This window comes from Phyllostomus hastatus, unplaced genomic scaffold (assembly GCF_019186645.2).
Source record: "Phyllostomus hastatus isolate PE091 unplaced genomic scaffold, TTU_PhHast_1.1 phas_contig_57, whole genome shotgun sequence".
Classification (NCBI taxonomy): domain Eukaryota; kingdom Metazoa; phylum Chordata; class Mammalia; order Chiroptera; family Phyllostomidae; genus Phyllostomus; species Phyllostomus hastatus.
Genome location: NW_025333912.1, coordinates 3,078,374 through 3,091,815, shown reverse-complemented (window position 1 = coordinate 3,091,815; position 13,442 = coordinate 3,078,374). Strand labels below are relative to the sequence as shown.

The following is a 13,442-nucleotide window of genomic DNA, read 5'->3' as shown; positions in this document are numbered from 1 at the left end:
CTGGGAACGTTCCTCATTCCCCTCTGGGAAGGATTGATTACCCCCTTCTCTGCACCTTCTCTTGCAGGATGTACTGAGTTGAATAGTGTCCCCTACAAATTCCTGTCTACCTAGAACCTCAGATGTAAACTTATTTGTAAATAGTCTTTGTACTTAGTTAAGAGAAGGTAAGGCAGGATTTTCCCTGGAGCCTTATGAAGAAGCATAGCACTGCAAACACCTTGATTTTGAACTTCTAGCATCCAGAACCGAGGGAATAAATTGGTTGTTTTAAGCCACTCAGTTTGTGGTACTTTGTCACTGCAGCCACAGGAAATGAGAATACAGGGAGTGGCAGGTCTTCTGTGAGAGTCTGGAAGAGGAAGGGCACTTAGTCTTTTTTTTTGTCATTGTGACCTGAAGAGAACTTGGAGTGGGTCTGAGTCACAGAGACACTAAAGAAATGTTTGTTGAACTGGATGAATGGAAATGTGGTATTTTTTCTTCAAGGAGGAGGAGGAGGAAAGGGAAGAGGAGGAGGTGCAGCTAGGGCTTCAGTTTATTCTGTGTGGAGATGCCTGGAGGCCCAGGAGGGATTCCAGAGCATCAAGGCGTACAGATTCTAAGAATAGTATTTACTGAGGGCCTTCTTGACTCCCTGTGAGGGCAGTGCTTCTCATGCCTAGTTTAAGGAGTAGGTGTTCCAGCTTCATGAGTCATCAGCTGACCTGGAATGACATGCTTCAGCTCCTAGCCTGGTACTTCTTGAGTGCATCAATTTGGAACTCTGTGGGGAAGCTGGTGGCCTTTCAAAGGGAGACTTATGCTTGATTTAAACAAGTTTTTTTTGTGGTGAGATGAGAATTTGGCAGAAAGTAGGCTGTGGTTTCAGTGAGGGACAGCCATAAAGGCGAGGGGAGTTGTGGTATAATAAAAATAAATGTGTGGTCTTTGCCCCTGGTTTTTGGCACAGGGTTCCTCAAACCCATGAAATTGGTCTTGGCCGAGTATCTCAGTTGGTTAGAGTGTCATCCAGATACACCAAGGCTGCAGGTCCTATCCCAGTCAGGACACATACAAAATCAGCCAATGAATGCATAAGCAAGTTGAACAACAAATTGATGTTTTTCATTCTTTCTCCTCCCCTTCCTCTCTCTAAAAATCAATACATACAAATTTCCCCAAAGAACTCCACAGAATTTAGGAATTTACTGTCCTTTGTACACTAATGAAATAACTCACGGGAGGAAACTAGGTAACTGCAGGGTTGCGGGGAAGGGCACGGGAATGATTGTCAGAAACACCAGCCATTCAGAGAGTCCCGTCTTTCAGCCCCACTCCCTGGCTTCTGGGCAGATGTGACAGACTCGAGATTGACTTCAATCTCCCACGGCCAGTGATGTGATCAAACGTACCTATGTAATGACGTCTCCTTAAAACCCCCAAACAGCAGGGGTTTCTGGGAACCTCTGGGTTGGCGAACACACCCACGAGCTGGTGGGCCCCATGGCCTGGAGGGAGAGGACCTGACAGCCTCGCACCTGCTCTCCCACCTGGGCCTCTCTTCCATTTGGCTGTTTTGAGGCAGTATCATTCACAATAAATTTGTGGTAATCATAAATAAAGTGCTTTTCTGAGTTCTGTGAGGTGATGTAGTGAATTATCAAACCTGAGGGGCTAGGTAGTGGAAACCCCCCAATTTGTATCAGCTGGGCAGAAATGCCAGTAGCCTGGGCACCTGGTTTGTGCTAGCATCTGGAAGGGGGTTAGCCTTGTGGGACTCAGCCCTTGACCTCCGGAGTCTGCACTGACTCTGGGTAGTTGGTGTCAGAATGGAATCGAATTATTGGACACCAGTGGGTGTTGGAGAATTGGTACAGAAAAGACACGGCATTTGGCATCAGAGGAAAAGCTATACACGTGACTCTCCAGGATCTCTTACGCCCCAGCCGTTGATTCAGCCCGGGCTTATAGACGTGACAGTTAACCTTCTTGCACCTCTTTACAGAATGGCATGTTGGACTGGAACAGAAGTGTGACCCGGGAGTCAGGGAGCCTCCTCCTAATGCCAGAAGAGCCATGGCCCTGAGAGGCGTGTCAGACCTCCTGGGCCTGGGGATGGGCTGCCCTGGATAACGACAGGACAGGGTGTTCCGGGAACCCTGCCAAGTGCTGTTATCTCATCGAATTCTCATCGGTCCTGAGAGAGCATTATCATTCTCAGTTCGTAACTGAGGAAGCTGAGGCTCAGAGAGGTCAAATAACTTGCTTAATGTAACACAGCCAGTAAGTGTCAGGGCCAGGGATTTCTCGGGTCTGCCTGACTCCAGTAGATTAGGGATTTGGGGAAACTGCTTCATTACCTAGGACAGATTTCCTTCCACAGGGCAGGTTTTGTGGTGTGTGTGCAAGTGTGTGTCGGCTGTCGGTAACTGGGTGTAAGTGGAAGAATGCTTTCAATGGTAGGCCCACAAGGGAGATCTAATGCATTGTTAGATTTATGTTTAGATCTAATGCATGGAAGATTTTTCTGCTTTTGGTGGACAATCACGGGAGGCCACAATCTTTCCCAGTTTTTTAAACAGCTTTCCCGTCGACGACACACTGGGATTGCCGGGAAGACTCTCTGTGCCAGTCCTGTGCCGTTTAATGGGTGCGTCTAGATGCCGTCCTTCCTCCTCCCTTCTGGAGAGGGCCTCTGAGGGACTTGCCTCTTCCTTTCGCAAATCCACCTGGGAGGACTTCGGGGGCCTCCCATCCTCATTTCCCTATCAGAACTGACACAGATTCCTGGGAGAGGTGGCTTGAAACAAATAGCTGGCGAGGACAACATGGAGTGACTTCTCTGCCTAAAGACTCAGTGTGCACTGAGGAGTGCTGTGGGGTCTGGGGCACAGACCGAGAGCAGCCCATTCCTGCCCAAGCCTGGAGACCCTTGAGCTCCTAAAGCACAGCACTGCAGGCCTTGTGGGCTCTTGTTCCCTTCTTGAATCGGGCAGTCAGTGGAGCCGTCAATGCTCCATCCTAGCAGTCACACGGCTGCAGGCTCGCTGATGCTGCTTTCTGCCATTGAGGCATTTTTCTGCTGCACTGTGTTGAAAGTGCTTGCAGATGGGTGCTGCTCATTCCTCCCTGGGGCTAGGGGGAGGGGCTCAGTGCCCTGTCAACGTGAGCTGATTGGGCTACGAGTGTGTCTGACAGGAGAGTTATTTACCACACACAGGACTTACCTGGTGATAGCTTGTTGCTGTGAAGCCGACTGAAAACTTCATGGGGATAACAGCAATGCCTTTCTTCTTCCAGTAATTCTTCTTATTGAACTCTTCCACTTGCGTTCTTCGGCTGTGAAAGGATGACTTGTCCAGACATTCGTTCCAGCATCTTATCAGGGGCTCAGGGTTGAATTCTTGTTTGTAGATGGCTTTGTCAACAGTTTTGTACATGTTTTTCTCCCTAACCTGAAATGGGTGGAAAATTGAGTCAATCGTTATGGTCAGACAGAAACTGACTGCAAAAGAGAGACTTGAAAAGCCTCCCCATTAAAGCACAAACTTTGGTGGGAAAAGACAGGCTCTTTCTTCTTTTTCTTTGAATAGCACGTGCTTTTACAAAAACAATGGAGGTTATTTCTCATCTCTTCTTCAAACCACTAGTCACGGTCTCTCCCTCCTGAGAGCGGAGGGTATGAGAGTGACCCCCCCCCGCCCCCCCGCCCCGTGAAGGTCAGGGTGGGGAAGGAGCCTAGGGAGGCAGATTTTTCCTACAAGGTTCAGGGGTGGAGCAGAGTTGGTAAATAGCATATAAAAGCAAGGGTTTATTATCATAACTGACGATTTGTTCCATTAGAGAGGAACAGCACTACAGCTACTGACAAATAGCAGATCTTCTCCAAGCCTTCTAACTGCCTTTGAAATGTGTGGTCTGAGGATGAAAAACGGGATTCTGTGGGAAGGAACCTCACAGGGTGATCTGATCATAAATTCCTAACTGGGCAGGTCAGGGTGGGTAGTCCCAACCCAGGCATATAACTTTTTACTAAAAAGTTTACCTTTGCCTTAAGCAAGCCCTGTCCACTGTTTCCGTGCATCTAGGCTAATACACCCTTGAAATAAGCTGCAACCACCCTCAAGAGAGCACATAATCTTGATAGTTATTTTGCAATCCAATGCCCGCCTTGCTTTCTCCCACCTCCAGGTAATCTTCCTTACATTCCCTCCTTAAGCCCAAATGCATAAAAGAAGCTGCCAAACTGTTACTCTCCAGAGCATTTGAGATCTTGCTTCCTGGCGTGTGTCATCAGCTTGGCTCAGATGAACTCTTACAAAAATTTCTCTACAGATCTGGGCGTTTCTTTTGTCAACAAGTCAAATCTTTTTGAATGTGTGTGTGAATTGGGGTGAGCCTCACATCCTGGAAGCTTGCAGCACCTGACAAAGACGGGGAGCCCACTGAGTCACCTCAGGAGTTTCTTGTTATCCTCATCTCACTCTACTAACAAATGAAGTAGTTATTATCATCAGTAGCAACACTGCAATGACACTATCTAGTTTATAAAAACAGATATTTTAACAGATGCTAACTCATTTGAATCTTGCAGGAACTCTGTGAACTGAGTCATACTGGCCTCGCTTTATAGATAAGAAAACTGAGCCACAAAGAATGTGCCTCTCCTTGTTCAAGCTGTTCCACTGGCCTTGACTACCTTTTCAATATCGGTGCCTATCACTCCTCAAGGCCTATCTCAAGTGCCCTCTGCTCCAGAAAGTTCTCCTGACTGCCCTCCTGCCAAACCAAGGAGATGTCTTCCTCCTTTGTGTCAACAGAACAGCTGAAGTGACTTCTCTTAGGATAACTTCTGCTGTGTTTAGGTGCTCCCTTGTGTGGAGGAAGTACGCTGACAATCACAGATCCCAAACCTGGTGAATTTAGGGTCAAGAGGGTCAAAGGACAATATACAGAGAGCCTTTGCGAGAGTGAGGGTTTACACTGAGGAAACAGGATTGAGATGCAAAAAGTGGGCTGGGGTCCCACTGGAATTTAGGAGGAGCAGAAAGTGTTATCAACAATGACCTCAACTGCCAGTGGCTGCCCCTCTCTTGCCTAGCATATTGTATATTCTGTGCATCTGCTAGCATATGGTACAAAATAATATTTTTGGAGGGCATCCTTTTGTCAGTATCTCAAAAGTTTTCAAGTATACTAGCAATTTCACTTCTGTAAATTTGCACTATACAAAGAGGGCAACTTCATTTTAATAGCCAAAGATGGGGTACAAGCTCAATGTGTACCAGTAGTGGAATGGCTAAATAAATTATGCTACATGCATATTACATAGAGCTATTCAGTCATGAGAAAGAAGGAAGTAGATCATTCTATTGCCACAGGAAGATGGCCTTGGCCTACGGTCAAGCAGAAAAAGTGAAGTGCAGAATAATGTGTTTATCATGGTCCCATTTTGGTAAACAACTGTATATGTACACATACAGACATACGGTAATGTTTATGTGTGTATGAATACAGATGGGTGGTACCCATAGAAAAATGACTAGAATAATAAATATGGAACTGTTAACAACGGTTACCTTTAACCAATAGGGATAAGGGGATAAAAGGAGATGTTCGCTTTTTATTTTAATGACTTCAATGGGGTTTGCATTTTAAAAAGAGTATTTATTCCTGTACAGATTTTTAAAAGAAGGAAAAAGAAATCTTTGCACAAGAAGGGTGGAAGATAAGGAGAGGGAGGTGAGTTCTTTTAGGTAGCCCTGAATATATCTTGAATTCTGATCCAGGGCTAAACTGAGTGGTTCTTCTAGGGCAGCAAATTTGCAACCTTTTTCATCTCATGGCACACATGAAATAATTACTAAAATTCTGCGGCACACCAAAAAATGTATTAGACTTTCTGCTGATCTGTCAAAAAAAACAGGTATAATTTTGAATCATTTACATCAGATAGTTATTGTATTGGCTGTTACCATTTTTTGCCAGTCTTTTTCATTTATTGTTGAACTAAATACAGAGGCTTCTGTCCCTCCTCAAGTTGTTTTTTGTTTTGTTTTCTTCAGGCTTCCTTACAGAGCAGGGCCCAACCAGGGCGTCTCTCTCCCTACCCCGAGCAGATGCCTTAGCTGGCCCTCCACAGTCCCTGTTCTGGTGCTTGGTAACAGTAGGCAATGGCTGCAGACCCTGGGACTGCGGCTGTTCTAGCCCACCTCCAGCAAAGTCAGCAGTCTGTTAGTGGCTTTAGTTGTTTGATCACCAGAAAAGAAAAAGCAAGAAATTTTGCACATTTTCTTTTGGGCCAGATATGATTCCCCTGTGCCATTCTCTTACAAGGCAAATACACTCTGAGGTGGCTCATTTTATCCAATCTTACGTGGCTCTGCATGAATTCTGAATCAGGAGGCATTAGATCTTTAGGTCATTTGCACATGCTTTTTACTTTGCAATGCACTCAGGGTGCAGGATGTTGTTATTTTTTCTTCAACAATCTAAGGGAAAAGAACTGTGAGCCTGACTAAATAGTCAGGTAACACATGTTTTAAAAACTAGCGGCACACCGGTTGAAAATCGCTGTTCTATGGTATTTCCCTGGGTAGCTGATTTCACACATCATCTGATTCTTCAGCAATCTTGGTTGTGACCTTAATTACAACCTTACCTTTTCTGGCAGAAGACCACATTTGGTTGCCACAGCTGTGATGCAAGATTCTATTACTAGGATTCCTTGTGGGAAGCCAAATCCGCGAAAGGACGTATTTGATGCTAAATTGGTCATACACGCACGGCCCCGGAACCTGAGGTTTTGGATTTTATATGCATTTTCCAGCTTTAGTAAAAGAAATTCTGCTACCTACAGGAATAGAAGATATTCACATATAATGGACAACAGTTTTTCTTTTCTGTAAAAGTCAAGTACACAGAGTCGAGCTGCTGTGGAACTCGGTGAGTACTTGAGGAAATATGCTCAGTAAAGACTCATGTAGAAATTCTGCATTCTACTGACTACCAAGGACGCTGGTTTCTGATGCACGTACCGCCTCTGAGTCTTCTGGTGTGCACCCTCCGTTAATGAAGCACTCAATGTCTAGAGCTTCGATTCGCCCGTCCTTCATGAATCCCACCTGTCATCGAATGATGGACATTTTTATGTTTGAAATTTACATGCCAAGTTGGAACCACATCCCTGTTCCACTATTGGGCAGGACTGAAGACAGACACTGCTCCTGTGTGCTTGGTGGTGTCCCACGCCTGGTTATTCCTTTGCTTTTTAGTACCTGGCTGACAAAGGCCTCCTCTGACCTGAATTCTGTGAGCCCTTTCCTTTCAACATGTAATTTTCTGGCTACACAGTCAGCATGAAATTCTAAAGTCCTTGCTTATCTCCAGACATATAATTGCTACCTTCTTCCTTATTTTTGGAAGATTCTCCTTCATTTTTTACTGGTATTCCTTCTAATTTAGACTGCGGTTTTCCCCGTTATGGAACAGTCTCTGGAATTCCAGCGTGCATCTCAATGAAGCACAGTGCATCCTGTTTCAGGAAACTTTGGAAGCCGAGGTCGGAAACGAACCATGGAGTGGCGGCTCCCATTGTACCGAGCTGCGAGGCTCTTTGTAATTGGGGGTGGACGGAACCAATGTGGGTTAGTGCTTCTGTTCTTGAGACTCACAGAAGGCGCCTTGCATTTTTTTCAGAAGTTGCCACCCGCCTCCCACCACCTAGACCAGTTTGTCTGTACAGCCCAGGTTGAAAAGAAAAATCCCCACTCCCTGCTGTAGTTCTACCAGAGAAGGACTGGCTCTGGCCCCTTTGTCTCTCTGAAAACAGGGATAAATACGACTGATGAAACCATACAACTATATGGTGATTGTCATCTACTCTGAGAAAAATGTCAGAGGATAAACCAGAGCAGTTAGGACATGTGGAAAAATCCACAAATTCAGAATTCATGGTAATTTTGACAAAGTCTAGGCTGAGGTTTAACTTTTCATGAAGAAAGCACACTAAGCAAAGATAGCAGAGAGAATTCTTAAGCTGTTTCATATGAACTTTTAAAGAATTTTAGAAGAACTTATCACACATCAATATCTATTATACTAATTTACAAATAGTTCCAAAAAACCAAGCAAAACATTGTTAGCTAAGTTTGAATGAGGACATATACATACATGTATACACACATACATATTATTATATTGGAAGTAAGATTATATTTCTTTGAGAATAAAATAAAATTTGGATTTTAAAAAAGGCAAAAGATTTATACGATCTGAAGAGAAACCAGAGTATAAAAAATTTGGATTTCAAAGAAAATCTGATTATTTCCTTCTTTTTAATTATATTTTATATTACTATAATTACCAAAAATTTTCAGTCTGCAATCTTCTTAATAAGGACTAGTGCTAAAACAGTCTCATAACTGTAATATAAATATATCCTGATTTATAATGTAGGCCCAAACCAAAGAACTCAGCAACCACTATACTCTGCCAACTGCCCCCATCCCAGAATGTGCCTCAGAAGATGATAATATCTGTACTAATTCCTGTGCACTTGAAGGTGAATACAAAGTTTAAATGTCAGCTAAATGGTTTATTCCTCTCTAATTATAAAAATCACTAGTGCCAATGGAAGAAATAAAATTGTGCTGTGGTGTGAAAAGCCTGGCTTTAGTAGTACAGTGAATATAACAGTTCAGTAATCTAAGGCAGTGACAAGTTTAGTTACCTGTATGCTATAAGCAATTCCCAAACAAAGCATGTTTGATAGGGAAATGTTTTTTAGAACTATTCTAAAAACTCAGTCACAAAATTGAAGAGTAGTATTGTTGTCAACCAGATGTGAATAGTATTTTTAATAGTGTTTATGCTACAGTTGCATCAAATGCAATAAATGTGTTTTGAAATAATTTAAAATTATTTTACTTGTTAGTGGATTCTTTTTTCCTATTTGCAAAAATTTTTGTGACACGTTCATAACCACTTAGTGGAAATACTTGTTAAGTGAAGTTTTGGCATAACAAGTTTGTAGCTTCTTTCAGGTTTCTTCCTTGTCATTGAGGAAACACTAAAGTAAATCCTTATTCTTTCAATAGTGCTTTTTAGCAAGTATTTTAATTATTTAGCCTCATAATTTTATACTATATTTATTAAAAGTTCCTCATAAAATTGTTATGAGTATTCAAATACACAACATCCTTATTGAATATTTTAGATGCTAAAATTATTTTTTTTAGAATTCAGCAAAATCAAAATAATAGAAAAGAATAAAACCATTGAAATAAAATAAGGTATTTTAATGATTTCAATACTCACTTTATATTTTCCAAATAGTGGGTGTCTTCCCCCAGTTATTAACATGTCTTCTTCACGATCGAGAACAAGACGAATGGGGTGACCAGTTCTAATGAAAACAAATCTTAGTCAGATCCTCCTTCTTGCCCACCCACCCACCCATTTACTCACCTAGTACCCACTCACCTCTTTATCCATCCCCTCATTAAACCGTCTACTCAGCCATCCATCTATCTACCTTTCAACCCATGCATCCCTGATCTGCCCTCCCACCCATGTTATCCAACCACTCATTTAGCCATCCATCCATTCCATATATATTCATTGAATGCATACACTGTGTTAGGCATTGATCTGAATTAGTGTATGGCAAAATTACTATTGCCTCTGTGGTCTATAATTTAGATCTAGCTAAATTGATTAATGTCACATGTCAGTTAAGTCCTGTTGTTATGGCTTTAAACTTGACAATCATCCACATCCAGCCATTCCTGCATATCCCCACCACTAACAAAGGACAAAGAATGTGAACAGATAAATGCAAACTTAACAACACAACTGCAAAAAAGGCCAACCCGTGTCTTAGGATGTCTGGATTTGGATCTTCCTTCTCACCCATGACTGGTATGCTGTTGGCCAAGTTGGGGTCCCGGGGTAGCTAGGAGCTTTGGTCTTTCTATATCTCAGGGGCAGAGATGCCCAGACTTTGGAGTACAGAAGAATCCTCTGGAGTGCTGGTGAAAATGCAGATTCCTGAGCCTGAGCACTAGGACTCTGACTGAATAGGTTGGGGAGGGGCCCTAGAATCTGCATTTTCCTCAGCAATTTTGATGCAGGAGTCTTTAGGTAATGTTGAAAACGATGATTCTAGTGTAAAGTTTCCTGGTCTTCTTTAATGGTGAGGACCACCTGGAGCATCAGTTAAATGTTCAGTTTCTGGGTTCATTCTCTGGTGACTTTGATAAAGTGGGTCTGGATGGGGAGGCAGGAATTTCTATGAGCCAGGAAGACTGTTACCATCAGCCATTTGGGAATGCTGCTCTGGAGATCACTTAACACAAGGCACGTGTGTGCTAAGGCAGGCTTATGGCCTAAGATGCTATTTTCTGCACTTGGCTGAACAGTAGAACTACTAGGAAGTTTAAAATATAATGATGGCTGGGTCAGTATGGAGCATCCTAGCCGTTGGATTTAAGTACTTTGGAGATGATTCTAATGTGCAGTCATGCTTGAGAAGTCTTAAAGGCACAAGCCTGGTGGGAATAAAATGAACTGATTATCCCTTGCTGGGTCCCTTGGTGGGTGTGAGTAGAGAGAGGTTCATTATAAAAACAACTGGAGATGAGATTCAGATCTTGCCTTTCTCTACCTCTCATTGCAGAAGGAGACACCTATCTGAGTGTCTTAGGACCTCGCTCTGAACTACACAGAAGTTGCAAAAGGAACCAGGATGTTTGACGTTTACAGGCTGACTGGGGTTCTGACAAAATACCAAAAAATAAGTAAATAAAATAAAAAAATTTAAAACAAGGAAGAAAGAAAAAGAAAAGAAAATGAACAAAGAACAGGAAAGCCAGCACCACGCACAGCATACACAGTGAAGGAGCAAGCCGTTATTGAGGTCAGCCCAGGAGCTCTTTGGACATGTCATAGGTCACTGAGCACACACTGAAAAGCCAGCTCTTCCCAGGTGCGGGGAGGCAGGTGGTGGGAGCCTTTCTTTCCTCACCCCACTGGGTCTACAGCTGAGAGTAGGAAGGAAAAGCGGGGCCGCATTGTCCCTGTAGGCACTCCACTCTCAGAGACAGGGCAGGCCCAGCCCTGCAGGTGTTCAACGAATGACACCACTTTTCCCTTTTATAGGAAGTTAGCATGTTCAAGTCCTATCTACAAAAGACTTTTCTGATAATTCTAGGAGAGCAGGTATTATATTTACAATTAAAATAAAAAAGATCCCTGGCTGGTGTGGCTCAGTGGATTGAGTGCCGGTCTCCCGAACAGAAAAGCGACTGGTTCATTCCCAGCTAGGGCACATGCCTGGGTTGTGGGCCAGATCCCCAGTTGGGGTGTGTGAGAGGCAACTGCACATTGATGTTTCTCTCCCTCTTTCTTCCGTCTTTCCTCTCTCTTGCAAAATAAATAAATAAAATCTTTTTAAAAAAAGAGACAGGAGGCTAAGTCACCCAGCGATAGGTGGTTATGACAGCAGCCCAAGTGACTCTCAGGCCACTGATACACCCTCAGTTCTGACATTTTACACCCTTCTGTGGCCCCCGTGCACTTACTTAATAGCTCCCACAGCTGCAATAGCCCCGAGGATAGCTGGTCTTCCTATTTTCCCGCCAAAACCTCCACCCACTTGTTTCACATGACAGGTGATCTTGTTGATTGGGATGTTTAACGTAGAAGATACAGTTTTCTATAAAAGTTAGATATGGGAAAAATTTTACAAGCATGAAATGGCAATGAAGACTTTGGTTTGCTGAAACACAACATCACAGCAAAATTCATTCACATCTACTGCTAGTACAAAAAAAAGATTGACACAGTCTGAATGTGTCTTGTGGAGCCCCACTGAGTTCATAAACATAGGTCATTGTCACAGAACAGCCTTTCCAGCAGAAAAAAATGGCATTTTCCAGAAGGGAAACTGAGTCCTGCATTCCTGCCAGAAGCTGAAATCCTAGAAAAACTCCTAGACCTATTGTCCCAACAAGGTGAACAATAGCAAACTCATGACAACCTACCAAAGAAGTGCTCGCAGCTGAAACTAGCGCTGTTGTGACTGGGGACATGAAAATGTACTATAAAGTGAGGGCTTTACTCTAAAGGTTAGCTGTAATAATTATTTTAGAGAAAACCAAGTACAGCTATAGCTTCATGCTGTCATCTGATCAGAGTCCATTTAAGCATATTGCAAATGAATGCACTCTTTCAATCTAACGTGACTCTGGCTGTCCTATTATTTACTACTTCACAAGACCAGAAAAAATAAAAGAGCTCTGGGGTCTTAAGCTTTCCACTGATGTCCACTGCTTGTCTTCTAAGTAAAATGTCCACCAACTATGAGGCTTTGGGGATTGAAGGCCATGAGAGAACTGGAAAGTTACAGAGGTCGGGGTGGTCCTGGGCCTCACCTGCACATGGGCTGGATCCTGCGTTGACACATGAATATCCAGTTCTTGGTCCCCTCTCTTTGGAATAACAAGCACTCTTTGTGTTTCCATGTAAAAATGCTCCTGTCCTCCAATGTGGACCTCTCCTGTGAAGGGCAGGCACAGGGAAATTCCTGAAGGTGTATGATGGTTGGAAACTGCCATGTTGGGGAATTCAAAAGCAAGCAAGACATAAACGGGCCAGCATGGATTTGTCCTGACTGAGGAACTGATGGGTCAGCATTCACCCTGTGGCACCTGCGGGCATCTGTGCCAGAGACCACAGGGTGGGTAACAAGGTGAAAGTGCCTGGTTCTGTTCCTCTCTCTGCCCTTGACTCATTCAATGTCTTAGGAGTCTTTCTTCTATTTATTAGGTTGCTCCCGACCTCCCACCCTCAAAAGCTACACACACACATACACACACACACACACACATTGGAAAGAAGAGAGCTAAGAGAAATTTGGCCAAGTGCCAAGACTTTAGAAGATGGTCTTTCTGAGAGGAAATCACATGCTCCCAATGCCTGCTTCAGAACAGAATCCTGCAAAGATCCTATCAAACACCCTGAGTCTCTTACCTTCAATAATTTGATCAACTTTTCCAAATGCCTCCTCAATATTTCCTTGTTCAAGTTTTTTTTCAGGGCATAAGAATGAGTTGTGTTTTATGGCATCCTAAGGGACAGGAACAAAACACAAAAGCCCAATTCTTTGTATTTTTTCCTCCACCAGCAGTTTTTTAAAAAAAAGATTTTATTTACTTATTTATTAATTTAGATAGAGGGGAAGGGAAGGAGAAAGAAAGGGAGAGAAACATAAATGTGTGGCTGCCTCTCATGCACCCCTCACTGGGGACCTGGCCAGCAACCCAGGCATGTGCCCTGACTGGGAATTGAACTGCCAACCCTCTGATTTGCAGGCCGGCACTCAATCCACTGAGCCACACCAGCCAGGGCCCACCGGCAGTTTTTTAATAAGATTTTATTTATTTATTTTTAGAGAGAGG

General features: G+C 43.4%; 1 protein-coding gene across 1 annotated transcript in view; it reads right to left on the bottom strand.

The window, feature by feature from the left end:
* LOC123824456 (aldehyde oxidase 2) overlaps positions 1-13,442 on the bottom strand; it is a 73,462-nt gene that overhangs the window by 25,696 nt on the left and 34,324 nt on the right. The window contains exons 20-26 of the mRNA XM_045847600.1: positions 13,015-13,111; positions 12,417-12,541; positions 11,565-11,698; positions 9,301-9,388; positions 7,020-7,106; positions 6,644-6,835; positions 3,210-3,437 (exon numbers count right to left, since the gene is read on the bottom strand). Coding sequence (XP_045703556.1) covers positions 3,210-3,437; positions 6,644-6,835; positions 7,020-7,106; positions 9,301-9,388; positions 11,565-11,698; positions 12,417-12,541; positions 13,015-13,111 — 951 coding nt within the window. The remainder of the gene's footprint in view (positions 1-3,209; positions 3,438-6,643; positions 6,836-7,019; positions 7,107-9,300; positions 9,389-11,564; positions 11,699-12,416; positions 12,542-13,014; positions 13,112-13,442) is intronic.